Source organism: Lithobates pipiens, unplaced genomic scaffold, assembly GCF_037356315.1.
Source record: "Lithobates pipiens isolate NorthernLeopardFrog02 unplaced genomic scaffold, aLitPip1_a1.2 Scaffold_10, whole genome shotgun sequence".
NCBI classification, from domain to species: domain Eukaryota; kingdom Metazoa; phylum Chordata; class Amphibia; order Anura; family Ranidae; genus Lithobates; species Lithobates pipiens.
In genome coordinates this window covers 32,203,976-32,230,484 of record NW_027507686.1, presented here as the reverse complement: position 1 = coordinate 32,230,484, position 26,509 = coordinate 32,203,976, and the positions used below count along the sequence as shown (strand labels likewise).

Below are 26,509 nucleotides of genomic sequence, written 5' to 3'. Positions count from 1 at the left end.
GGCTAATGCGCATTCCTGTCTGGCTTTTTATTAGCAAAGAACCCAAAAGTATATTTCATAACATTTGTAATAATAATAGTAGTTAATTAGTAGCATATTGATCATAAAACCTGCTGTCCTAGGAAGTACCGGGAGAGGAATCGGTTCAATTCCTCACCTACATGGAGCAGACATCCGACATTTCTCATATTTATATTCATTCAAAAGGTAGTTTCATGCTGAACAATAATAGGCAAGTTAACAGACTGTAACCTGTAGGTATCCCTGCATGCAAGGGTGCCTCCATAGGATGTTGCAAGAGAAAGAATTCATCCTGAAACAGAAAACCTGGGGCAGTGATCATGGCACCAGCTTAAACTGAAACATAGGCAAGGATTAAAAGATAAAGATGCTGCATACTCAATATGTGATTAAATCAGCTGCTGAAAGTTCTGAAAAAAATAAATGAAGATGAGGGTGTAATACAATGTTTTCAGATGAGAAAACCCGAAATTTTGCAACCTCTAGAATTGGGAGCTTTAATTATTGATCTAAGAGTCTTACAGAGTTGAGAGAATATTTTATTTGACATTTGTAATGTGTGAAATCATCACAGCTGCGATCATCATTAAAGAGAAAAAAATTGAACATTTGTCAACCTTCCATCCTCCACCCAGAACTCAATTATCAGTCTTTAGTGTCATTAAAATTAAAGTTATTTCCTGTGAAAGCTTTGGGAATGGTGATTTCTGTTTTCCTATGATGATACGGAAGGTTATACAGCTTAGTGTGCCCTCATGCCTACTCTGATGTCTTCTGTGTCTTCTCTGGAAGTATCTTCTGGATCTTCTCGGGAAGAACTTTAGTCAAGAAGACAAATTTTTTGTCTTTCAGTTTCTGAGAAGCTTTCTGCTGAATATCAATCTGCAGATAATTTTCATCTTTATCATACTGTGGCCACTGAGTCATGTCGGGTCCATTTGGGTCACTGTGGAGACAAAGAGGAAATTAAATTTTTACTAAGAATTAGAAACATAGAAGCATGGGTGTCGGGAGGGGGTGGCTAGGGGGGGCTGAATGCAGCTAGGGGGGGCAGCATGCAGCTCTCCATTGTTAGGCCCGAGTGCCGCGGCGAGCGCCGGGACCGATCTGGTCCCGAGTGCCGCAGAGTGTGGCCGAGCACTGAGGACTGACTGACTGCCTGGCTGTGGTGACACCGCACATCATGGCTGAGCTGAGGTAGGTCAGACAGTGTATGTAAATATCAGTGTATGTGGGTCAGGCAGATCAGTGTAGGTAGGTCAGTTTAGGTAGGTCACTACCGTCAGTGTATGTAGGTCAGTGTATGTAAATGTCAGTGTATGTAGATCAGTCAGGGTATGTAGATCACTACCGTCAGTGTATGTAGATCAGTGTAGGTAGGTCAGTGTATGTAGGTCACTACCGTCAGTGTATGTAGGTCAGGTAGGTTAGTGTATGTAGGTAGGTCATTACCGCCAGTGTAGGTAGGTAGGTCAGTGTAGGTAGGTCACTACGTCAGTGTATGTAGGGCAGGTAGGTTAGTGTATGTAGGTCAGGTAGGTCACAGCCCAGCTAAAAAAAAAGCCTGCGTCACGTACTGATTAGCAGAAAAAAGTGAATGATCACTGATATAGATAATGTATCTGAGTAATAGAACTTAATTTTGTATTTTTTTATTATAAAAGTAAAAGCGAGCAATATAAAACTAGTGCAATATTTCATACTGATTTGATGAACTAACGCATCAATATCTGGTACGATGGATGTGGTAACAATTGTCAATGAATTCTCAAGGTGCTCATTAGTAGTGATGGACGAACTTCCGACGGGACGTTTCGCGAACGCGAAATGCGAACGGACCCAAACGTTCGCGAAACCGACCGTTCGCCGCGGGCCCCATTGACTTCAATGGGAGGCGAACTTTGCAAACCTTCATGTCGAATTTGCGGCCACGTGGTAATTATTAGGGGGTAAAACGTAGTCCCACCATCTGGACAATGACATAATACATGTATGAGGTGAATTTGGGATCGATAACTACAAGCATTTTTATTTTATTTGGGAAATTGTTCTAACAATTCAGGACTATGGAGCTAATGAAGGCAATGGAGGAGAGGGAAGGTCAGGGACCAGGGTAGGCAAAGAAGAGGGTGCAGGAGATGATCACCAGCAGCGTGACATACCGGAATGACACATGCACCGTGATAGAGGCATCTGACAGCAGCACCGTAATACAGAGCACTGACAGCAGCACCGTGACATACAGCGCTGACAGCAGCACCGTGACATACAGCGCTGACAGCAGCACCGTGACATACAGCGCTGACAGCAGCACCGTGACATACAGCGCTGACAGCAGCACCGTGACATACAGCGCTGACAGCAGCACCGTGACATACAGCGCTGACAGCAGCACCGTGACATACAGCGCTGACAGCAGCACCGTGACATACAGCGCTGACAGCAGCACCGTGACATACAGCGCTGACAGCAGCACCGTGACATACAGCGCTGACAGCAGCACCGTGACATACAGCGCTGACAGCAGCACCGTGACATACAGCACTGACAGCAGCACCGTAAGCAGCCCCAGGAGGAAGTCAGCACAGCACAGGGATGGTGTGATCCCCTCATAATAAGAACCCCCAGGAGGAAGTCAGCACAGCACAGGGATAGTGTGATCCCTTCATAATAAGAACCCCCAGGAGGAAGTCAGCACAGCACAGGGATATCATAAGCAGCCCCAGTAGAAATATGACACCGCTCAACCTCTTCAAAGAGGAGGGTAGGGGCATATAGTACGGTGTGCTTTTTTGGGTCAAGGAAGTGAGCCAAATGAATTAAGAAGGTCTGTGTGCTTGATTAAAAAAATAGTTTATAGACATATACATGGTCTACTGGTCACATGTGTTGAATTCCTCCGAGATCCATGCCTCATTCATTTTTAGAAATGTGAGGTAGTTAACACTGTGGTGAGCTAGGCGAGTACGCTTATCGGTCACAATCCCCCCTGCTGCGCTGAACGTCCTTTCGGACAGGACACTGGATGAGGGGCAAGCCAACAGTTCGATTGCAAATTGGGCAAGCTCTGGCCAGAGGTCAAGCCTGCCCACCCAGTAGTCTAGGGGTTCATCACTCCTCAGAGCGTCCACATCGGCCGTTAACCCAATGTAGTCGGACACCTGACGGTCTAGGCGTTCCCTGATGCTGGATCCGGATGACACCTGTCGATGGGTCGGCTGAAAGAATGACCTCATATCCGAAGTCACCAACACATCTTCAAACCGGCCTCTTCTTGCAGGCGCTGTTGGATTGGTACCCGCAAATCCTTCTCTGGGAGTGGGAATTGCTCCTCTGCCAGCGCACGCAAAAGCAGAATGCAGCATTTCTCGAAGCAAGGCCTGGAAGTGCTGCATTCTGACAGCCCTCTGCGACGGCGGTAACATTTCCGCCATTTTGTGTTTGTACCGGGGGTCTAAGTACGTTGCCACCCAGTACTGGTCCTTGACCCTCATGCTTTTTATACGGGGGTCCCTATTAAAACACTGGAGCATGAAGGCCCCCATTTGCACTAAAGTGGAAGCGGTGTGGTGGCCTGGCTCCTGCTCATCATCCAGGATAATGTCGTCCTCTTCATTCTCCTCTCCCCATCCTCGCACAACAGGGATCCCAGAAAGGTTTAAAGCATGCTCTTCTTGCTCCTGCTCATCCGCCCCGGCACCATCCTCCTCTGACTCCTCATCAGACTCCTGTTGTTGACTTGTCTCAGATAGAGTAGCCCCCCCTGGGAATTCATCCAGCATTGCGACTTCCTCATCTTCCCGCTCCTGCTCCTCCACAGCCTGATCAATGACACGACGCAATGCACGCTCCAGAAAGAAGGCATAAGGTACCATGTCACTGATGGCGCCATGGCTGCGACTGACCAGTTTGGTGATCTCCTCAAATGGCCGCAGAAGTCTGCATGTGTCGCGCATGAGCAGCCACTGGCGCGGTGAAAAAAAACCCAGCTCCCCAGAACCGTTTCTTTCGCAGAGTTCATACAGGTAGACGTTAACTGCACGTTTCTGCTGGAGCAGCCTATCAAGCATATAGAAGGTTGAGTTCCATCGCGTCGGGCAATCGCAAATAAGACGTCTGACCGGCAGATGGTGTCGCCGCTGAATGTCAGCAAGGCGAGCCATGGCCGTGTAAGATCTTCTGAAATGGGCCGAGATTTTCCTTGCCTGCCGCAAGATGTCCTGGACCCCAGGGTATTTGACAAGGAATCGCTGCACGACCAAGTTTAAGACGTGTGCCATGCACGGCACGTGCGTGATTTTGCCCTGTTTCAATGCGCTAAGCAGATTGGCACCGTTGTCACACACCACTTTACCAACTGTCAAATTGAGCGGTGTTAGCCACTCATCTGCCTGTGAACGCAAAGCTGAAAGGAGTGCCGGGCCAGTGTGGCTCTTTGCTTCCAGGCACAACAGACGCAGCACGGCATGGCAACGTCTCACCTGGCATGTGGAATAGGTTCTGGGGAGCTTGGGCGGTGCAGTGGAAGAGACGCTAGCAGCGGAAAAGGAGGAGGCAGCTGAGGAGGAGAGGGAGGAGGATGGAGTAGGAGGAGGAGAAGAAGAGTCAGGCCTGCATGCAATCCGTGGCGGTAAAACCAAATCTACACGGGTGCCACGGGTTACATGCTTGACGGCCGTCAGAAGGTTCACCCAGTGGGCAGTAAAACTGATATACCTTCCCTGCCCGTGTTTGCTAGACCACGTGTCTGTGGTCAGATGTATCTTGGCACCGACACTGTGTGCCAGAGATACATTCACTTGCCGCTGAACATGGCCATATAGCTCTGGGATGCCCTTCTCTGAGAAATACTTCCTTCCTGGGACCTTCCATTGTGGTGTTCCAATGGCCACAAATTTGCGAAAGGCCTCCGAGTCCACCAGTTTATATGGCAGTAGTTGGCGGGCTATGAGTTCTGACAAGCCAGCCGCCAACCGTTGGGCAAGAGGGTTATCCGGCATCATCATTTTTTTACGCTCAAACATTAGGCCCACGGAAGCCTGCCTTTTTGCAGAAAAATGTGAGCTTGGCGTGATGGAAGGTGGAGTGGAGGACAATTGTGAGGAGAGAGGAGAAGGAGAAGTAGAAGACGAGGCTGGACGGTGAGAGCCTGCAGTGTGGCTTTGTGTGTTCCGTTGCTCCCACTGGGCTCGGTGATGGCTGCTCATGTGCCTTCTTAAGGCGGTCGTCCCTAGGTGAGTATTGGGCTTACCGCGACTAACGCGTTGACTGCAAAGATTGCAGATGGCAACGCTATTGTCAGCAGCGGACACGTTAAAAAAAGCCCACACTGCGGAGCCATGTGCCGGTGTCCTGGGAGCGCCAGATGTGACCGTACATGGTCGATGACTCGCTCCTGATACATTTGCAGTCTGCTTTGTCCCTGCTGTGCAATGTAAGTCATTGCTGCTTCTCCTCCCTATCTGCTGGTCCATATCTCCCTCTGAACTCCCCTCCTCTTCCTCTCTTGTGGGCACCCACGTGACATCACTAGACACGTCATCATCAACGTCACCTTCCCCACCGCTATAAGTAGAGATCTCGGAGTAGGCAGCAACACCGGGGACCAACCTCCTCCTTGGGCTGATCTGGGTACTGGCGTCAGACTGCTGAGTAGCGCTTGTTGCTACCTCCTCTTCCTGATCCAATACCAAGAGTGGCTGCGCATCAGAAATGTCCTCTTGATATGGATCGGAAAATAATTCCAGTGACTCAAGCGGAAGGTATGTGGTGGTGGTGGTGGTGGTCGTGTTGTTGGTGGTAGTGTCTTTGGGGGTGCACATAGCAGAGAGTGAAGAAGAGGGTGCAGATCGAGAGGATGAGGAGGGTGCAGAAGAGTAAGGCTGAGCGAGCCACTCAACCAAGTCTGGTGCATCCTTTAAAGTAATTGAACGCACCTTCTGCAACTTCCCACTTTGGCTCAAGCCTGTTGCTCCTGCCCTACCCCTACCACCCCTGCGGAAGGGCCTGCCTCTTCCTCTGCATGTCATTTTTTAAATGACCCTGTGACAAAACTCTTAGTCCCTATACCGCTGAAGGACTGCTGCAGTATAGGTGAGCGGTCAGCAGTGGTGCACGTCAACCCTATCTATTGTGGACCTATAGCGGTCCTTACAGAACAGCAGACTGTACCGCACTCAAGCCTATGTACCGTAGCACCCTATACCAAGTTACCAGTCCTTATAAGAACTTTTGTGGACCAAGCAGGTTGTGTATTAGTGTTTAGCAGACTGTACGTCAGTCCCTATACCGCTGAAGGACTGCTGCAGTATAGGGCAGCGGTCAGCAGTGGTGCACGTCAACCCTATCTATTGTGGACCGATAGCGGTCCTTACAGAACAGCAGACTGTACCGCACTCAAGCCTATGTACCGTAGCACCCTATACCAAGTTACCAGTCCTTATAAGAACTTTTGTGGACCAAGCAGGTTGTGTATTAGTGTTTAGCAGACTGTACGTCAGTCCCTATACCGCTGAAGGACTGCTGCAGTATAGGGCAGCGGTCAGCAGTGGTGCACGTCAACCCTATCTATTGTGGACCGATAGCGGTCCTTACAGAACAGCAGACTGTACCGCACTCAAGCCTATGTACCGTAGCACCCTATACCAAGTTACCAGTCCTTATAAGAACTTTTGTGGACCAAGCAGGTTGTGTATTAGTGTTTAGCAGACTGTACGTCAGTCCCTATACCGCTGAAGGACTGCTGCAGTATAGGGCAGCGGTCAGCAGTGGTGCACGTCAACCCTATCTATTGTGGACCGATAGCGGTCCTTACAGAACAGCAGACTGTACCGCACTCAAGCCTATGTACCGTAGCACCCTATACCAAGTTACCAGTCCTTATAAGAACTTTTGTGGAACAAGCAGGTTGTGTGTTAGTGATTAGCAGACTGTACGTCAGTCCCTATACCGCTGAAGGACTGCTGCAGTATAGGTGAGCGGTCAGCAGTGGTGCACGTCAACCCTATCTATTGTGGACCGATAGCGGTCCTTACAGAACAGCAGACTGTACCGCACTCAAGCCTATGTACCGTAGCACCCTATACCAAGTTACCAGTCCTTATAAGAACTTTTGTGGACCAAGCAGGTTGTGTATTAGTGTTTAGCAGACTGTACGTCAGTCCCTATACCGCTGAAGGACTGCTGCAGTATAGGGCAGCGGTCAGCAGTGGTGCACGTCAACCCTATCTATTGTGGACCGATAGCGGTCCTTACAGAACAGCAGACTGTACCGCACTCAAGCCTATGTACCGTAGCACCCTATACCAAGTTACCAGTCCTTATAAGAACTTTTGTGGAACAAGCAGGTTGTGTATTAGTGTTTAGCAGACTGTACGTCAGTCCCTATACCGCTGAAGGACTGCTGCAGTATAGGTGAGCGGTCAGCAGTGGTGCACGTCAACCCTATCTATTGTGGACCGATAGCGGTCCTTACAGAACAGCAGACTGTACCGCACTCAAGCCTATGTACCGTAGCACCCTATACCAAGTTACCAGTCCTTATAAGAACTTTTGTGGAACAAGCAGGTTGTGTGTTAGTGATTAGCAGACTGTACGTCAGTCCCTATACCGCTGAAGGACTGCTGCAGTATAGGTGAGCGGTCAGCAGTGGTGCACGTCAACCCTATCTATTGTGGACCGATAGCGGTCCTTACAGAACAGCAGACTGTACCGCACTCAAGCCTATGTACCGTAGCACCCTATACCAAGTTACCAGTCCTTATAAGAACTTTTGTGGAACAAGCAGGTTGTGTATTAGTGTTTAGCAGACTGTACGTCAGTCCCTATACCGCTGAAGGACTGCTGCAGTATAGGTGAGCGGTCAGCAGTGGTGCACGTCAACCCTATCTATTGTGGACCGATAGCGGTCCTTACAGAACAGCAGACTGTACCGCACTCAAGCCTATGTACCGTAGCACCCTATACCAAGTTACCAGTCCTTATAAGAACTTTTGTGGAACAAGCAGGTTGTGTGTTAGTGATTAGCAGACTGTACGTCAGTCCCTATACCGCTGAAGGACTGCTGCAGTATAGGTGAGCGGTCAGCAGTGGTGCACGTCAACCCTATCTATTGTGGACCGATAGCGGTCCTTACAGAACAGCAGACTGTACCGCACTCAAGCCTATGTACCGTAGCACCCTATACCAAGTTACCAGTCCTTATAAGAACTTTTGTGGAACAAGCAGGTTGTGTATTAGTGTTTAGCAGACTGTACGTCAGTCCCTATACCGCTGAAGGACTGCTGCAGTATAGGTGAGCGGTCAGCAGTGGTGCACGTCAACCCTATCTATTGTGGACCGATAGCGGTCCTTACAGAACAGCAGACTGTACCGCACTCAAGCCTATGTACCGTAGCACCCTATACCAAGTTACCAGTCCTTATAAGAACTTTTGTGGACCAAGCAGGTTGTGTATTAGTTTTTAGCAGACTGTACGTCAGTCCCTATACCGCTGAAGGACTGCTGCAGTATAGGTGAGCGGTCAGCAGTGGTGCACGTCAACCCTATCTATTGTGGACCGATAGCGGTCCTTACAGAACAGCAGACTGTACCGCACTCAAGCCTATGTACCGTAGCACCCTATACCAAGTTACCAGTCCTTATAAGAACTTTTGTGGAACAAGCAGGTTGTGTATTAGTGTTTAGCAGACTGTACGTCAGTCCCTATACCGCTGAAGGACTGCTGCAGTATAGGTGAGCGGTCAGCAGTGGTGCACGTCAACCCTATCTATTGTGGACCGATAGCGGTCCTTACAGAACAGCAGACTGTACCGCACTCAAGCCTATGTACCGTAGCACCCTATACCAAGTTACCAGTCCTTATAAGAACTTTTGTGGAACAAGCAGGTTGTGTGTTAGTGATTAGCAGACTGTACGTCAGTCCCTATACCGCTGAAGGACTGCTGCAGTATAGGTGAGCGGTCAGCAGTGGTGCACGTCAACCCTATCTATTGTGGACCGATAGCGGTCCTTACAGAACAGCAGACTGTACCGCACTCAAGCCTATGTACCGTAGCACCCTATACCAAGTTACCAGTCCTTATAAGAACTTTTGTGGAACAAGCAGGTTGTGTATTAGTGTTTAGCAGACTGTACGTCAGTCCCTATACCGCTGAAGGACTGCTGCAGTATAGGTGAGCGGTCAGCAGTGGTGCACGTCAACCCTATCTATTGTGGACCGATAGCGGTCCTTACAGAACAGCAGACTGTACCGCACTCAAGCCTATGTACCGTAGCACCCTATACCAAGTTACCAGTCCTTATAAGAACTTTTGTGGACCAAGCAGGTTGTGTATTAGTTTTTAGCAGACTGTACGTCAGTCCCTATACCGCTGAAGGACTGCTGCAGTATAGGGCAGCGGTCAGCAGTGGTGCACGTCAACCCTATCTATTGTGGACCGATAGCGGTCCTTACAGAACAGCAGACTGTACCGCACTCAAGCCTATGTACCGTAGCACCCTATACCAAGTTACCAGTCCTTATAAGAACTTTTGTGGAACAAGCAGGTTGTGTGTTAGTGATTAGCAGACTGTACGTCAGTCCCTATACCGCTGAAGGACTGCTGCAGTATAGGGCAGCGGTCAGCAGTGGTGCACGTCAACCCTATCTATTGTGGACCGATAGCGGTCCTTACAGAACAGCAGACTGTACCGCACTCAAGCCTATGTACCGTAGCACCCTATACCAAGTTACCAGTCCTTATAAGAACTTTTGTGGAACAAGTGAGTTGTGAATGTTTAGCAGACTGCAGCAGAAGGGCAGCAGTCAAGTATAATATCCTTTCTATATTTGGAAGAAAGAATATTATACATGTACAAGCCTATTACTGTACCACTGATACCAGTCCTGAAAAGAACCTTTGTGGAACTAATAATAACAGCAAGTCTTTAAAATTACCCTCACTGCCTGACAACACTGCTTCCTTCCTGTCCCTATACAAATTGGCAAAAAAAGAGAACGATTAGTGGTTACTGGAACAGCTCTTTTGTGGACCTTGATAGTAACAGCTAATGATGATGATGATGATGATGATGATGAAAGACTAATCTGGCTGTCCCTGTAGCATACACCGTCCTTTCCCTTTCTCTAAACTAACAAAAGACACTCAGGCTGCTGCAAGAATCAGCAGCACAGCAAACCTATCAACACCTAACACCTATACCAGTCCTGAAAAGAACTTTTGTGTACCAAATAGCTAGTGGTTTATCTCTCCCTACTCCACACAGGAACCTGTCCCTATCTTAACAGAAGAAAGAATGTAAAATGGCCACCGGATCGGGTGTATTTATAGGTTAGGGGGAATGTACAAGTGTCCATGTGCTGTCATGTCTCAATTGGCTGTCCTGTATCACATGATAAACGTGTCACCAAAGGTTAAAGTTCTTGTATACATTAAACACGTAAGTCCGCCGCGGCGAACGACGGAAAAAGGCGTTCGAACGTGCGGACCGCGAATGTCGGAAATTCGCCGCGAAACGACCGCCGGGCGAACCGTTCGGCCATCACTACTCATTAGATATTTTGGTTCTAATTTTGCCCTTCCTGTGCTTCGTCATTGAAAATAATTGCTCACAAATATAGGCGCTGCTGAAAACTGTTGACATGAATAAGGCGTGATTGTAAAGAGTGGGAGATTTTTCTTTGGGACGATAAAAACGCATAAAAGTCCAATAAAAAGACGTTGTAAATTTTTGCTTTGGCCGCATGTGATTTAAGTGTAAATGCATTTTTACAAAAAAATCCAAAAAACCCCAAGATTTTTTAAGTACATTTATGATTTTGTGTCGGGCCGCAGTCGTAGCCATCTTGGGCCACATGCAGCCTATGGGCCACGAGTTAGACACTCCAGGTATAGAGCAATTAAAACCTCCATCCCCTTGCTGGTGATCCCACTAGAGATAACATTGAAGCTCAGCTTCAGACAAACTTTAATTTTGCATGGAGTAGCGTAGGGTTGGATCCTCTGTTGGAATTGTATTGTTGAATTCACATTGGGCAGATTTCACTTCTTGTCACATGGGGAGAGGAGTCACCATGGCTTACCCTGTTCTAGCAAAGTTGGCCCAGTATTTCATCATGGTTTTGCTGAGTTTCTTCTCTCCCTCTGAATATTTATCTGGAAAAGAAAAGAGAACAATTTTATTTAATTTCAGCAAGAACAAGCTGGCTCTCCATCAGTCGTTCACATGCTTGTCAAATGTCATGGATTTGCCAGTACTGTCCAAGATCTTGGTCCTCTGTCCCACCAATGATATTACAAATACAGATGTCACAAATGCGACCAAATTCAAGGTCATATCTCAGAGGTATATGGTATTTTAATTCAGTGGCGGCTGGAGGTCAAAATTTCAGGGGGCGGCACAAACTAACATGCCCAACCCCCCCACCTCCACTGCAGAGACAAATGGCAGCTATCACCCGCCACCCTCCACTGTGGGAAATAAATGAACAGCAGTGATCACTCGGCACCCGCCCCCCCCCCCGCAGGACATTATTCCTACCGGCCACACAGGTACAGGAAGTGTGTCCTGAGACGCGATTGGCCAGGGAGTTTTTAGACTCTCTGGCCAATAGGGGCTTTCTGATTGGCTGGGAGGAGGATCAGTGTGGTAATAGTGAATATTTATTCGCTATTGTCACACAAGTGTGTGTGCTCCAAAAAAAAAAAAAGACCACCCTTTTTGAAGCCTATTAGAGCCTCTGGCTCTAATCATGTGCTTAAAAAAAATACCCCTTCCATTGGAATCCATGCATCTGGTGCCCTGCATGTAGATTAGGGGGCCAGACGCATGAATGGGGGGGGGGGGCAATGCCTCTGCGCCCCTTGGAGCGGCTGTTTTAATTTATACTAAATTAGGGTACATGAAAAATGGGAGTAGGATCTCAACAAGACCCTTGAACTTGATGAATGGCATTTGTTGGCTCAAGTAGCTTCAAAGTCTCTCGTTAACACTTACATTATTAAGGCAAACAACAAAGTGTTACTACGATTGTACATGGTATCGGTTAGGCTGGGCACCGGCCCTGGTCGGCAGCCATATCTTTTTGATCAACTCAAACACAAGCTCTCTTGGATTATCATAAATGAATGTTCATCAGCAATAATAAATTATATAATTAAGGTGTTTGAGAAGGTGTGGAACCCATGGATCAAATATTTGACTACTGACCCCAAGACTCTGCCCGCTTAGATAGTTTCATAATCAGTGAAGGTTGGGGCTCAGAGTCTCCCATCCCTCCTTCCCCCTTCTCCTCCTTATCCCCCTTTCTTCTCTTCTATTTTGGCCTTCTGGCATCTCTTCTTCTTTTGTAACTATGCATTCTTCTATTGACAACTCAGGGGACAGGCTTGTTGCAGGGGTTCATTTAATGTGATTTTCTCCCCATGAAGCATATTAAATATTATGAAGTGTACTCCATGGTTGAATCAGAGAACACATTTTCTACTACATTTATCCATGATCTTGTGTAACATATTGGGGGGTGACTGCCTTCAGTCTGGGAACAGAATGCAATATGGTACAACAAATATGAAAACATATAATACCTTATGCCTAATCGAAATATTGGCACTCTCATCTTGCTTTTGGAATTACCAGTACTTAGGTACTATTCTCTATGTTTTAAATTTTATCCCATGTGTTCTCCCTATGCATACACGTTTTCCAATAGAGATTTCGCTTACATGTTAATCCTTCTGTCTTCAGATAACAGTTTGTGACATGTTTACTACCTTTTTGTCAAAATCTTTAATAAAAAGATTGAAACAGTAAGGAGGTTCTGTAACCATCAAGAGCCATTTGAAGCCAATTAAAAAAACAAAACTCCAAAAATGACTTTCCTTTTAAATTCTACATTGACTCCAACGCATTTCTGTTCAAAGACAGAGCTACAGAAATGTAGTGTACGGTGACAAAATGTGTCAGATATTTGATATTTTGTAGCTACGTTTAATACAAAGTATCTGCTTCTCACATTCTCTCTACTGCTTAAAACGGAATTGATAAATCATTGCCAGAAGGGAGGAATTTTTGGCACAAGGGACAATGGTGTCGTCTGCAAAAAAATCCTCCTCCTCATTCCTCTGGCAGTTTCCTACTTGCTGTGTACATTGTGCGGCATTCGCACCCTGCACTGCACACTCTGGGCTCATAAGACAAGGGAACCCCTGTAGGCATGCACAGGACTTACGTTATCATCAGCCATCCAATGGTTGAAGATCATCACTGCGTAACCTGGAATATTTGGCAGTGGTGGTTGTTGAAGGCTGGGAATGTGGTGTAACAGAAGGAGGTAGGTGTGCATGCTGTGCATACTTATAGATCAGCCTTTCTCAACCTTTTTAACCCCAGGGGAACCCTTAAAATAATTTTCAGGTGTCGGGGAACCCCCGATAAAACCCATTCATTGGGGGTCATTGGGAACAATGCCCCTTACTTTGGTGTTCAGTGAGAAGAATGCCCTTTTTTACAGTGGTGGTAAGAATAGCCCCCTTACCGAGAGTTATAAAGATCAGTGACTGGCTCCTCCAAGTGACATTTGCTCAGATCTATGTAGGCACCATCAAACAGGAGGTAAATCAGCCACAGCAAGGAACCCCTAGCCACCTCTGAACCCTGGTTGAGAATGGCTGTTATAGATTATGGCAAAATTTGCCTGCCCCCAACCAACCAATAAACACATTTATAAAAGTCTGCCAGGTTGTCTCTCTATAGTATTATCAGACAGGAAGTTAGCTGTGCGTTGAAGTTTGTTTCCCCCTCCAAGCCAACCTAAATAAAGCCAAAGTCCGAAGGTCCTGATGGGGGACCACTGAAACAAAAAATCATTTCCAGCCCGACGTACGTGATATATTTAGCTCGCCATATGTCATGAAGGGAACTCCGAACACAAACAACATCTCATCACCGTGATCGGCCTTCACCCACTTTGGTCTACTGTTCTCAAAAAAGGACGGACGATGCCGAAATTCATAGAAGAAGACGGGGGATCCGGAATCTGCCAAGGAACAAGAAATGTGTTTTGTATAAATCTCAGCTATGGGTAACAGGTTAAATATTATATACATACCTCCCAACCATCCCAGATTCTGCAGGGCAATTCCAAGAGTTCAACTAAATCCTGGCATCCCACAAGTCTGAGCTGGAATCCCAGGACTGGACTAATGTAGCTGGCAGGGGAATGCTAATGCTGGACACCCAAGGCACCTGCCTCACATCTCCTGCCCTGGGAGCCAGATGCAGTGATCGCCCACTCTATTACTGTGACAGGCAGCCGGTGGGGAAGAAATTCTGGCTGCTCGTCTCAATAATACACTTCAGAGCCAAGGGAAGCTTCCCCTAGGCTCCTCTTCTGCTTTGACACAAATCATGACACAACAGAAGGAGCCTATGAGGAGGGATGCCCCCCTGGAGTGAGCCATGCTTATCTGAGATCTGAAGGTTGCACTGGTGGAAGGGGGGTTGGGGGGGGGGGCAAGGACATTTTTTTGCTGGAAGGGAGAATTTAGGGGGGAATTGTGCAGGAAATGGATGAAGATTTATGCTGGGGGTATTTAGTCACCTCTAAACACAGCAAAATGTTCACAGATATACACCTTTTTGAATGGAGCCTTAAACTATTTATCACTCTCCGCTATCTCTCCATAACTGTATTGATGAGATCCCTTCACTGAAACCCAGAGTCCAATTTGAGGGGTTGCCACCAAATGCACCGAATTCCTAAGTCTGCACACCTGCTGTGCCATTATGAGGAGTTCCCACCAACCCTGTGCTTTTTTCCTGGATTTGCTATGCCCATATTATGCCCCCTTAAGCTTCCAGCTGTCAGTCATAAACACTTTGCTTGGTGGTTGGCGAACTACATGGAAAGTTGTTTCCTAACTCTTCTGTTACTGAGGATCTGGGTGGACATTCCACCGCTATCCATAGTGGAATGCATACAGTGGGTGATGACATGGCCACCTGCAGAATGTGAACAATTCTGAATATTTTAGGGACTCTGTTGCTGACAGAGCTAATCCATCACAGCTTACTCAGGGTAGGACAGAGGACACCCTAAGCCCTTGTACACACGGTCGGAGATTCCGTCGGAATGTGTCAGATCGGAGCATTTTGTCAGATAATCCGACTGTGTGTGGTCTGCATCGGACTGTTTCCGTCGGAATATCCGTCGGACCAACTTTTCCAACTTGCCGGAAATATTTTCCGACAAAATGCTCCGATCGGACATGCTCCGATCATGTGTAGAGAATTCCGATCGGACAAAGTGCCACGCATGCTCAGATCAAATTCCTACACCAAAGCTATTGGCTACTAGCGTGAACATAGTCCCGTCGTAACGAAATAACGTCATCATGTCAGATTTTCCGACAACTTTGTCCGACCGTGTGTATACAACAGTTTCGGACAAAATCCGCCAGACAAAATCCAACGGACAAAATCCGACGGATTTGGTTGTTGGAATCTCCGACCGTGTGTACAAGGGCTAAGAGCTCAGCGTTTTTTACCTGGTTCTAACCAACACACCTATGGAATACTGAAGGGGAGTGGCTACATACAGGTCCCAATATTTTGACTTTTTCATACGTGCCTGACCGTTAGAGAAATGGGAACAGGATGGCTGATTTTCTGAAACATCACTGGATTGATATCACATGAACTGATTAAAACAATGCTCAGGTGAGTTCTTCCATAACAATTGAAATGAGGGCAATGAAGGGGCATCTGGAGCCACACACCTCTGTGAAGTTTTGCCATCTTTAGTGATGGAACGACAAACATGACATCGCCCTGCAGGTCTAGAAAATGATCTCGGTTTTCTAGAGGGTCATCCGCGTTCCCGAAGTATTCGTCCAGCAATGTGTAATTCAGACTGGAGATCACACCCTGCACACACAGCAAACACCAAGTCATATTCAGATTTGCAAATTCCACCCTCCCTGGCTCCCAACTACATGGCTAATGCTCATCCTACACATTATAATCTGACGTTGCAATGAGGGTGATTTACTAAAACTAGTGCACACCCGAACTGGTGGAGATGTGCATAATAACCAATCAGCTTTTAAGTTCAGCTTGATAAGTTAAGCATTGACAATAAAACCTGGAAGCTGATTGGTTACTTTGCACGGCTGCACCAGATTTTGTGTGCAAATGTTTTAGCAAGTCTCCCCCAATCTCTATACCATCTTTTTAGATCTGTGAAGGTTCTTATTTATCCAGATCATAGTGTAGCTTGAATTAGCGTCTCCAAAACACCTCTTCCACTCTAATGAGTATCAGAAAGATAACACAATGGTTATATCCACATGGGAAGTGCCGACACCTTCATCCAACCACCATAGAATGTGTCAAGAACATGAGGTGGTCTGTGAAAGTTGTGGATCCTGTCCTGTTCTAGTTTAATCATCCCTTGGGCTGGATTCACACCTATGCAGTTTTAGTGCATTTTTCAGATTTGTACTACAGTCCATTTAACATTGTTTTCTATGGAACACGTTCTGTAGTGCAAATCTGCAAAATGCAAAAAGCACTAAAAATGCATAGGTGTGAATCCAGCCTTAGTGTCAGTGAGACTGCATGGGTGTTAATCTTTTAATTAACATGGCTGAAGATGCCAACTGTTGTCTGAATGCCAGGGAGGAGATGTTATGCATGGAAGACAGATGATGTAGATTAGGGGTTCTCAACCTTTTTGAGAACAGGACCCAAGAAATCCTTCCAAAACCTTCCATGCACAACATTAAATAATACATTCTTTAACCACACAATAAATCTATGACAATGCAAAACATATATATATTGAAAAGCATGAAGGCTCTGAATTGTGGAGTGTGTTAGGGGTCTCAGTAGCTAACTGGAGGTTGAGGGGCACTGTGGGACACTTTTGGAGGTGGGGGACACTATAGAGGGGGAAGCTCTGCAGCAGGCGGAGGACACTTTTGGAGGCTGGGTGGCACTGTTGTGGCTGATGGCTCTAAGGAGGGCTGGGGGCACTGTGGGTCACTAAGAGAGATTGGTAGGCACTATGGTATTTGAGAGGTAATGTGGGGGGGGGGGGTGGTTGAGAGCCACTGGTGTAGAAGCCCCCCCCCCATTCAGGGATAGTTTTTCTAGTTTGCTTTCTTCCATGCCTCTTGCAAACCACCCCTCTCTGTTAAAAAATCGTTGGCGCCTCACTGTCCACAAAAGAATGTCCCCTTTCCCTAAGATGTAGGAAAACTGTTCAGCCCTAAACCGTAGGATTTGCCCACCTATCATGGGTTATTGGTCTGTGAAAAGGTTATTTCATTACCCCAATGGACATGTCTTAGCAATTAGTCACTACACAGCACCAAATATACCAAGTTACTATCCTTGTGTTTGGGTGTTGGGTATTTAGGATGCCCAAGCTTCTGTATTGCAGGGTTTGAAGGACACAAGGATGAGTTTTTCCAACACTCCAGCTACATTCATAATTACTTTATTTCTCTGTGTCTTCTTCTTCTCCCCTTTGTTTGATGGTCTTCTGTTTTTGCCTGATGTTGTTGATATTTTAAAGTAGAACTCCATTTAATTTTTTTCTTTCTATTGGTCCCGGGTCCAAAAAAAATATTACAAAAGTTTAGTCCCCAACTTCCTCTTTGGTCCAGTGCAAAATGATTAGCGAGTCAATTCTGGAGTTCCACTTTAATAGAAGTCCAGTCTGGAGATCCACAAACCTCACCAAACACCCTCAAGATGTAGGTGTTCTTTGTCTTTAGACTCTGGGCTTGTCATTACCATCTCAGTCTGATGACCCCCAGTTTGTACTCCAGAGGGTGGTGAGAGTAAAAAAGTATATACTGGTCTGTGTGGATATAAATACTGGGGTATGTTCCTGACACTCATTAGAGTGGCTTGGTAAGTTATGAAAGGTCTTAGTAAGCTACAAAACATTCCAGAACAAGTTGAATGTTACCAACTACTACCAACCAATTTTCTTTAATTTACCAAAATTATATAATATGAGGACCACCATGAATGATCCAATTTTACTACACTATTGTATACTTGCATCATTATGGCCCCGGATCATGGGACACTACATTCCATCCACTTTTTGGGTGGACGCACTCAAATCATGGCCACTTTGGGGGCTGGTCCTGCTCAGATCTTCTAAATATGTTGGAATTGCCTACTCGTGGCCAGGGCTCAAGTCCTGCGGGAACGCATGGGAACGGAGGTCCTGTACTTTTCTTTTTCCACAACAGGAACTCAGTTCCCATTAGCAGCCACGTCCTGCAAGACTTTGAAGTATGCGAGCTGTGTGGCGGGGGGGGCAATCCTTCAGTACTCTGTTAACATCCAGCAGACTTCCAAAGTCCCAGAGGCCTTACCAGAATCGGAGAACGTCTCAGCTCTGTTTGGATTGACTCCTTCGGCAGTCCGTCCAAATAAGTTGCTCCCAGACTCTGTCCAAAAAACACATAGATTACCAAAGATGCTCTTCACCTCAGAAAGTCTCTTCTGCTCCTCTCCAGTCGCCCAAATAACTGCCACCCTCATAAGGAGCAAACTACATAATTCTGAATTCTACTGACAATGCCCCTCATATGGTTCCATCATCTTACGTCTTGTTTCTTATCTCTAGGGCCCTGTGCACTTCAGTATACAAGCAACCTGACAACCTTCCTCATCAATACCTCTCACATCTCAGACTTTCAGTAAACAGTTTGTGCTGCACCTGTAAGCACAGTCTAAATTGTGTTAAATAATAGTTGAACAGGAACCATCCTAAAAGGGAGAGGGGGGTATAAGGGGGAAAAAAACAGGAGATAATGAGGGCAAGGAGTGAGGTTGTTATGTTATGTTTACAAGCCCCTTCCTAAATGAACACAGGGAGTGATTGGTAATGATCACTCTGGTGTTAATTTATCACTGAAGCATAGTAAACTGTAAAATACTATGCTTTATTTTGTGACTGAATAGAAAGCCTCTATACAGAAGCTGCAGAGAAAGGCAATGAAGAGAAAGGGAATTAGAAGTTATTTTCTCGGTCTCATAAAGGAGGCACCAGGGATCTGTTTTTTTACTCCTGATTTCTCACTAAAGCTGGTAACATGTGATTACTGTGACCAATGAATGACTTCCTTTCATGCCATTCATTGTATACAATTGTGTTGCTAGCTGTGATTGATCACATGGTACAGACAGAGCTAATCACAGCCCATCTGTACCATGTGATTAGCTGTGGCCAATCGTAGCAAATCACAACAATACACAGTGTCTACACACTGTCATTCAGTAACAATATTTGTTATAGCAGTGAAAGTCACTGCTATAAGCAAGCATAGTATGTAAAAAATAAAATAAAAAAAAAACCTGATCAACTCCCCAGAGTGGTACAGTGATACTATGGTAACACTGTATTGCTCTGGTCACAGTATAAAAAAAAAAATATATATATATATATATATATATATATATATATTATATATATATATTGAAAACAATTATTACATTTGCATACTTTCACCAATCAGTGCCTCTTTTATTTTAAAATACTGTACTGCACTGGTGACAGTGTGTAAAAAAATAAAATCAAAATGTGAATTTTTTTTTTCTTAATTTTCCAAAAAACTGTGAAAAAAAAAAGTACAACTTAAAAAAAACGTGCCATGCCTCTTACATAATACCTCAGACTGTTTGCTTTCCAAAAAGGTCATTTGGGGGATATTTGTACTGTCCTGGTGTTGTCAGGTCTCAGGAAATGAGATAGGATGTCAGTACATCAGGATTGATTGTTTTTCAGATATATACCTTCTTCATAACTTTCCTATAGACTAAATAATATACACTGATTCGGGGTATTTTCACCAAAGAAATGTGGCAGAATATATTTTGGCCTAAATTTATGAAAAAAAGATCATTTATTTAAAAAAAAAATAATGTTATAATACACAAAGGAAAATGCAGGTTTTTAAAAACATTTTTTTGCCTTTTTTAAAGCGGGAGTCCGCCGTTTTTTTTTTTTTAAAAAAGCCAGCAGCTACAAATACTGCAGCTGCTGACTTTTAAAATAACGACACTTACCTGCCCAGCGCGCCCGCGATGTCGGCACCCGAAGCCAATCTCTCGATCGTCTCTCGGGTGCTGCCGCCACCATCTTGGGTATGGGAATCAGGAAGTGGAGCCTTGCGGCTTCATTTCCCGGTTCCCTACTGCGCATGCGCGAGTCGCGCTGCGCAATAAGGATGGTCCCCGCTGTCTCTGGGATCCGTGTGTTTCCCAGCAGACAGCGGGGGACCTTCGGAAAGGGCCGTAGATTCTGCGGAAAGGGGCGTAGCTTCTGCAGAATCTACGCCGGAAGTGGGTGCAGATACCTGTACTGTACAGGTACCTGCACCCCCTCCCCCCCTGAAAGGTGCCAATTGTGGCGCCGGAGGGGGGGAGGGTTCCAATGAGCGGAAGCTCCACTTTAGGGTGGACCTCTGCTTTAATTTAGTTTAAAAAAAAAAGCCAGTAGTGATTAAATACCACCAAAAGCAAGCTCTGGTTGTGTGAAATAATCTAAAAATGTCATATAGGTACGGTGTTGCACACTGCAATGGCACAATTGTCATTCATTGATGCGACAGCGATGAAAGCTGAAAATCGGCCTGGGCAGGAAGGGGGTAAAAGTGCCCGGTATTGACGTAGTTAAACCGGTATCAACTAGTTTTTGGGCTGAGATATATATGGCTGGAAGAGAAAGGGCCATCTGAGTTTCATTCAGAACTAAAGAAGAAGAATCTGATTTAAGCAGACTGTCGCCTCCAGGAATTTCAAATGAAATTGTGAACTCTCCTGGATTGAATAATGCTGCATTTATCTATTTTTATCATCTGTATTACATCTTTAAATCAAGCTAAGTAAATTCCTTTTATTGTTATACTTTTGAGATGTATGAAATTATTATACTGTATCCACATATCTGAAAGGTTAAACATAGGAACTTGGAAGTAATAAAGTTTAGCCCTTTATTACTTATTTTTAGACTTATTTTTAACCTCAGTTCACACTGTTGTGACTTATTATGTGACTTGATGCCGTTTGTGGCTCATAAAGTCACAACCAATTCAGTTTAAAGTGACACAAGTCGCAACAACTTAAATAGAGGTTCCTGCACTGCTTTTCTGCATCTTTAGTGTAACTTCATAGACTGCACTGTAAAAATCACAGATGCCTCTTGGGGGATCAGGAAGGAATCTTTTTCCCCTGCTGGAGAAAATTGGATCATGCTTCATTTGCGGTTTTTGCTTTCCTCTGGATCAATGATGGGTAAAGGATTGTGTATATAGGATTGTATAAAAAAAAAAAATTCCCTTCTTTTGGTTAAACTGGATGGATTTGTGTCGTTTGTCAACCAGACTAACTATTTAACAGAAGTCACAAGGATTGTCTTAATATATGATACTTTGATGCAACAGTATCAGACTTCAGAGCTTTTAACCAAAGCCAAAGTTGCATGAAAGTTGCATTGAAGTTGCAAGCAAGTCACACTGGAAGTCGCATAACTTTCAAGTCGCAGGAGTGTGAACCAAGCCTTATGCCCCGTACACACGTTCCGATTATCGGACCACAAAAGTCGCTTTCGGACAGATCGTTCGATAATCTGATCGTTAGTACGCAGCTTTCGATAGCCGATCACGACAGTCCGTCCAACCAAATCCGAAGGGACAAACAGGAAAACTTCGGTCGCATGACAGCCCATCGTACGACAATTGTGTAGTCAGTACAGTATGCGTCCGATAAAAGACGTTCGACAAACACCACGCATGATCGGAAACACGAAAATAAACCAGAAGGACACACAGGTCACACGTGTTTGACATCATTTAAAAAAACGTAGCTACGCACAATGGAAGATTTTCCAGAATTGTATGACAAAAATCTTACACACATTTTGCACTGTTGTATTCAATCTTAGTTGTATGCAACAAAATGTGAACGATCTGTCTTGCGATAATCTGAACGTGTGTACGGGGCATTAGAGGTCACAAAGTGAATGGAGGGTGGAGGCAGAAACTGGCTGTGAACTAAGAGATTTAGATATATTTTTCCTACCTTTAGGATAAGCCATCCAATTTCCTGCTCCGATATGCCAATGATAAATGGCACTTTGTTGTTTTCTTTGGCAGCCAATATTTCCTCTGGGGGTTTAGGCAGGAAAACTCCATCCACACAGACTGGTAATGGCGAGAACTTCTGCAGAGGTGCAACAAATGTGAACACAGAGAACATGTCATGTAAAAAATGGATCTCAGCTGGACATGGTGCTCTAAGGTCTGCACAGAAACTTGGAAGTTTGCACCCCCCAACCCTCAATTACCCAGCAGACCAAACATTCAGTTATGATATAATGGGAGGAGAAGTTTGGCAAACATAGCATACTTTGTTTGACATAATAGATAAGATCTCTTGTTCAGACTTCATCCGTAGACAGTCTATCAGAGAGGACGGCTCACAGCCGGACAAATTAGCCACCATCTGCAAACGAAACATAGAGATTAGGAGGAATCATTACATTTCTGTCTTCCATGTTTTATTATTACTGATGCCATTTTGTCCTAGTGCCCTGCAAAAACTTCACAAGTACTCAGTATCCTCTGAGCAGGAGCGGACCAGCCATGAGGTCAGGGATTAGGGTGGTATATATTGTACACTTAGTAAATGTGTATTGCATCTAGAAGTGATATTTAGTTTAGGTGGAGCCTGGTAGAGTGAGCCCCATTCAAACCTAGGATCAATTCAATCCTAGCTCATCCACTTTGACTGGACCTTTTTCAAGCCTCAATGCATGAAAAACATACCTGCATTATTTTTAAACCAACACAGGTGTACTACAATGGACAGAGGTTTTAAAATTTGTATTTTGGGTGTGCCGATGGGCAGTTGTTTCTCTGCATTGTTTCAGTTCAATACAAAGTGGGAAATTACTTACATCTCTGTAAAAAATTAACTCCTTTGGTGAGCTGGCGATTACTCCCTGTATTGTGGCCACTCCACTCTGTGCAATAGCGCGATGAAACAAACCCCGGCCCAACGGGGAGAGGACCTGAAATCACATGGAAAGATGTCCATTTCAACTCTTCACATTGTGGCTGTTTTCACTCTGCTACCACATTCACCCTGGAATAGCTACAAGACCAAACAAGACTTACCTGACAGAGCTTATAGTCACTAAATATACTACATGGCCAAAAACATGGACATCTGACCATTATACCTATATGAGCTTGTTGGTCATTCAATTCCAACACCATGGCCATAAATATGGAGGCCCCCACCATGACCATAAATATGGAGTTGACATGGGCATAAATATGAAGTTGCCCTCCCTCCATAGCTATTAGTATGGCGTTGCTCCTTCCCTCTTCACCATGGCCATTAATATGGAGTTGTGACTATAACATCCTCCACTTTTCTGAGAAGCCTTTCCACAAGACTTTGGGGTGTCTCTAGGACTTTGTGCCCATTTGTGAGGTCCATTGTTGGATGAGAAGACCTGGCTCACAATTGCTGTTACAATTCACCCCAAAGATGTTCAGTAGAGCTGAGGTCAGGTCTCTGTGCAGGATACTTAAGTTCCTCCACACCAAACTGTTCAAACCCCTTTGCAGTCATAGCAGGCTGCTCTTTTCTGGGAAGGCTTTCCACAAGATTTTGGAGTGTCTGTGAAATAGGTGCTTCCCAGACAGAAGGGTTGGGGTTAATGTTATTTCTTAATGTTATTTTCTTTGGCGGCATTCTTGCTTCCAACCCACTGGTCCTGTGCCGATAAAAAGGGACAGTGGTCTGGAGACCCAATGGGGTATCTGAGTCCTACGCTGTGAATGATCTGGATTTCGGAGTTCCTGGACCATGAGCTGAATGTCACCACTGATGCCAGAGTCTGAAGTTGCTCACCTTCTGAAGCCTTCCACTATGTAGGGGGACTACTAGTCCACCCTAAAGATGCCAGCTGCTGGATTCTTCCACCCATGGACTATGCCACAAAAGGACTCTACCAATGCAGGTATGCCAGGGCAGCACACAAGCTGAGATAGGGAGCAAGGCGTAGGGTAAGAACTGTATTGTACTTTGAACTTTGTTATGTTCAGAACCTTTCAGTAAAACCTTTGAACCTTGCCTTTTGCTTGGTCTGAAATCACCTAAAGGGGTGTATGCAAGTAACCAGCACATTCTGCACTACAACAATGAGGTAAAGCACACTGGGGTATGATGACAGCAAGTGATTACCAAGGGTAACAGAAGGCGTTAGTCAGTCAAGCAGCCTGTCATGAAGTAAGCACCTGTGACAGGTGAGACATCGTCCTGTAGAGAGTGAGTGCATAAATGGAGTCTACACTAGGTGCGCGGTGGGGCTCCATTCCATTACTGGGAGTGAGGTAGTGGAGATACGCTGGACAGGCAGAGTGGGTATAGGCTCTGCATGTCCCTCCTAAATGCAACAAGTTACAGTGAAGGTGCACATTGACATGGGAATGAGAGAGTTAACTGGAGAACTATTTAGAGGTTCAAGTGTACCCAGTGTACAACACACAGCAAAGGTTCCCCATGTGGGCCTAGCGTAGCCTAGAAGAACCCACCCCAGGATAGGCCCCTCAGAGAGTGTCACCTGTCTGCCCTACAAAGTATTGATGTTGGATGGGAAGATCTGGATCACCCTTGGTGTTCCAATTCATCCCAAAGGTGTTCATTAGGGTTGAGGTCATGTAGAAAAAAAATTTAATTCTTGAATTCTTGCAATTTAAAAGCCACAAGATAACATTTTCTCAATTAGCAAGCGGGCCATACACGGAGTGAGTTTTGTCCGGCTCATCATGGGTAGCCCTGTCGCCCATCGCCAACCCAACATCCCTCAAGTAAAAAAATTGAAGAAACCAGGTGGAAAATTGTCATACAATCAGGTGTAGGCATCGTTCAGGTATTTTGGCCACTGGCAGTGCCACCTGTCAGAATATAATAGCTGCAATGGAAGTTTGTCAGTCCGCACCATTTTTGTAAGGATAAAGAAATGTGTTCAATTTTTCCCTATGTATTTGGCTAGTTTTATTGAAGCACTTTTACTTCATTTGGACTTCTGAAAATTCATATTTCTTTTCTGTGGACATGTATATATGAAATATTTATATGCTTTTTCCTCCACAGAAATTTGGGCACAATGGGTTACACTTATAGAACTGGACTACAGAAACTGGGAATGTTTGATAAATTCCAGCAATGGCCAGAAGAACTTACCAGGGCAGAGACGCTGATTCCACCCGCCGACTCCCCGAATATAGTGACAGATCCGGGGTCACCCCCAAAATCCTTAATGTTCTGCTGAATCCACCGCAGAGCCGCGACCTGGTCCAAAAGTCCATAGTTTCCAGAGGCTGTCTGAGCATTTGTGTCATTTGTGGTGCTGGGATAATTATAAAAAGATTAAAATCATAATATGTATCAACATTATAGCCTCCTTTTCAATTAGCTAAGCTACAATATAACACATGGAAGAAGAGGAGAGACCACAGCTCAGGACTAGAAGCTGAGAAAGAAGTGACATACAGTTCAGTCAATATAGTGCCAGGTGGAGAAGAAACCTTTGCTCTCGGGTTACATGCTGTTGGTTCGCTCTGTGTTTCACTCCCTTACAATGTAGATCAGTGCAATGCACTCTATACAAGTAAATAAGTCATTGATGTCCCATGTACTGTCACATACCTAAGGAATCCCAGAATTCCCAGTCTGTACTGGATCGTCACATGCACTACGTTTTCATGAGCGCTGATTGCAGAGCCATCATGCATAGCGGCGGTCCCCATTACCAGCCCCCCACCGTGTATGAACACCATGACCTGGGAAAAAGAGAGGTTACAGTCTGTATTTTATTCATTTACTATCCCAGGAAAGTATTAAACTGCAGGAATCTGACTCTGGGGTACTTCTTAGTTCTTATCATTGAGAGAGAACTAAAAGGGATTGAATTCAAGTAATTTTAATATAAGCAGATCTGTAGATCTTTCATTTATTAGTGAGCTAATGATAAAATGACTCGTGGTTACATTTGCCAGCACCCCGCTATTGGAAAAAATAAAGGCCTGCCCCCCACCTTCAGGTCTGGTGTGGATTTTAAGGGAAACCCCACAACCAAAAAAAAAAAAAACCCGGGGTCCAACCCATAATCTATACCAGACCCTTATCCGAGCACGCAGCCCAGCAGGTCAGGAAAGGGGAGGGGGGTGAGCAAGATCTGAATCCCCCACACCAAAGCACCTTGTGTCCATGTTGTTGAGGACATGGTCCTCTTCCCTACAACCCCCCAGATCCCACCCCCCCCCCCCCCCATGTGAATGGGTATCGAGTACCCCTACCCATTCACCAAAAATTGTACAAAAGTAATAACCACAAGAAGCTGTTTTTGACAAGTCCTTTATTAAAAAATAAAAAAATTGTGTCCCAC

General features: G+C 45.3%; 1 protein-coding gene across 1 annotated transcript in view; it reads right to left on the bottom strand.

Moving 5' to 3' along the window:
- Window positions 1-539: 539 nt before the first annotated feature.
- The window catches only part of LOC143941452 (uncharacterized), a 90,765-nt gene continuing 64,795 nt past the window's right edge, over window positions 540-26,509 (bottom strand). Inside the window, exons 17-26 of the mRNA XM_077463338.1 lie at window positions 25,771-25,904; window positions 25,306-25,471; window positions 23,006-23,119; window positions 22,456-22,551; window positions 22,129-22,269; window positions 18,420-18,494; window positions 15,801-15,948; window positions 13,907-14,059; window positions 11,105-11,177; window positions 540-967 (exon numbers count right to left, since the gene is read on the bottom strand). Coding sequence (XP_077319464.1) covers window positions 781-967; window positions 11,105-11,177; window positions 13,907-14,059; window positions 15,801-15,948; window positions 18,420-18,494; window positions 22,129-22,269; window positions 22,456-22,551; window positions 23,006-23,119; window positions 25,306-25,471; window positions 25,771-25,904 — 1,287 coding nt within the window. The 3' untranslated portion in view covers window positions 540-780. The remainder of the gene's footprint in view (window positions 968-11,104; window positions 11,178-13,906; window positions 14,060-15,800; window positions 15,949-18,419; window positions 18,495-22,128; window positions 22,270-22,455; window positions 22,552-23,005; window positions 23,120-25,305; window positions 25,472-25,770; window positions 25,905-26,509) is intronic.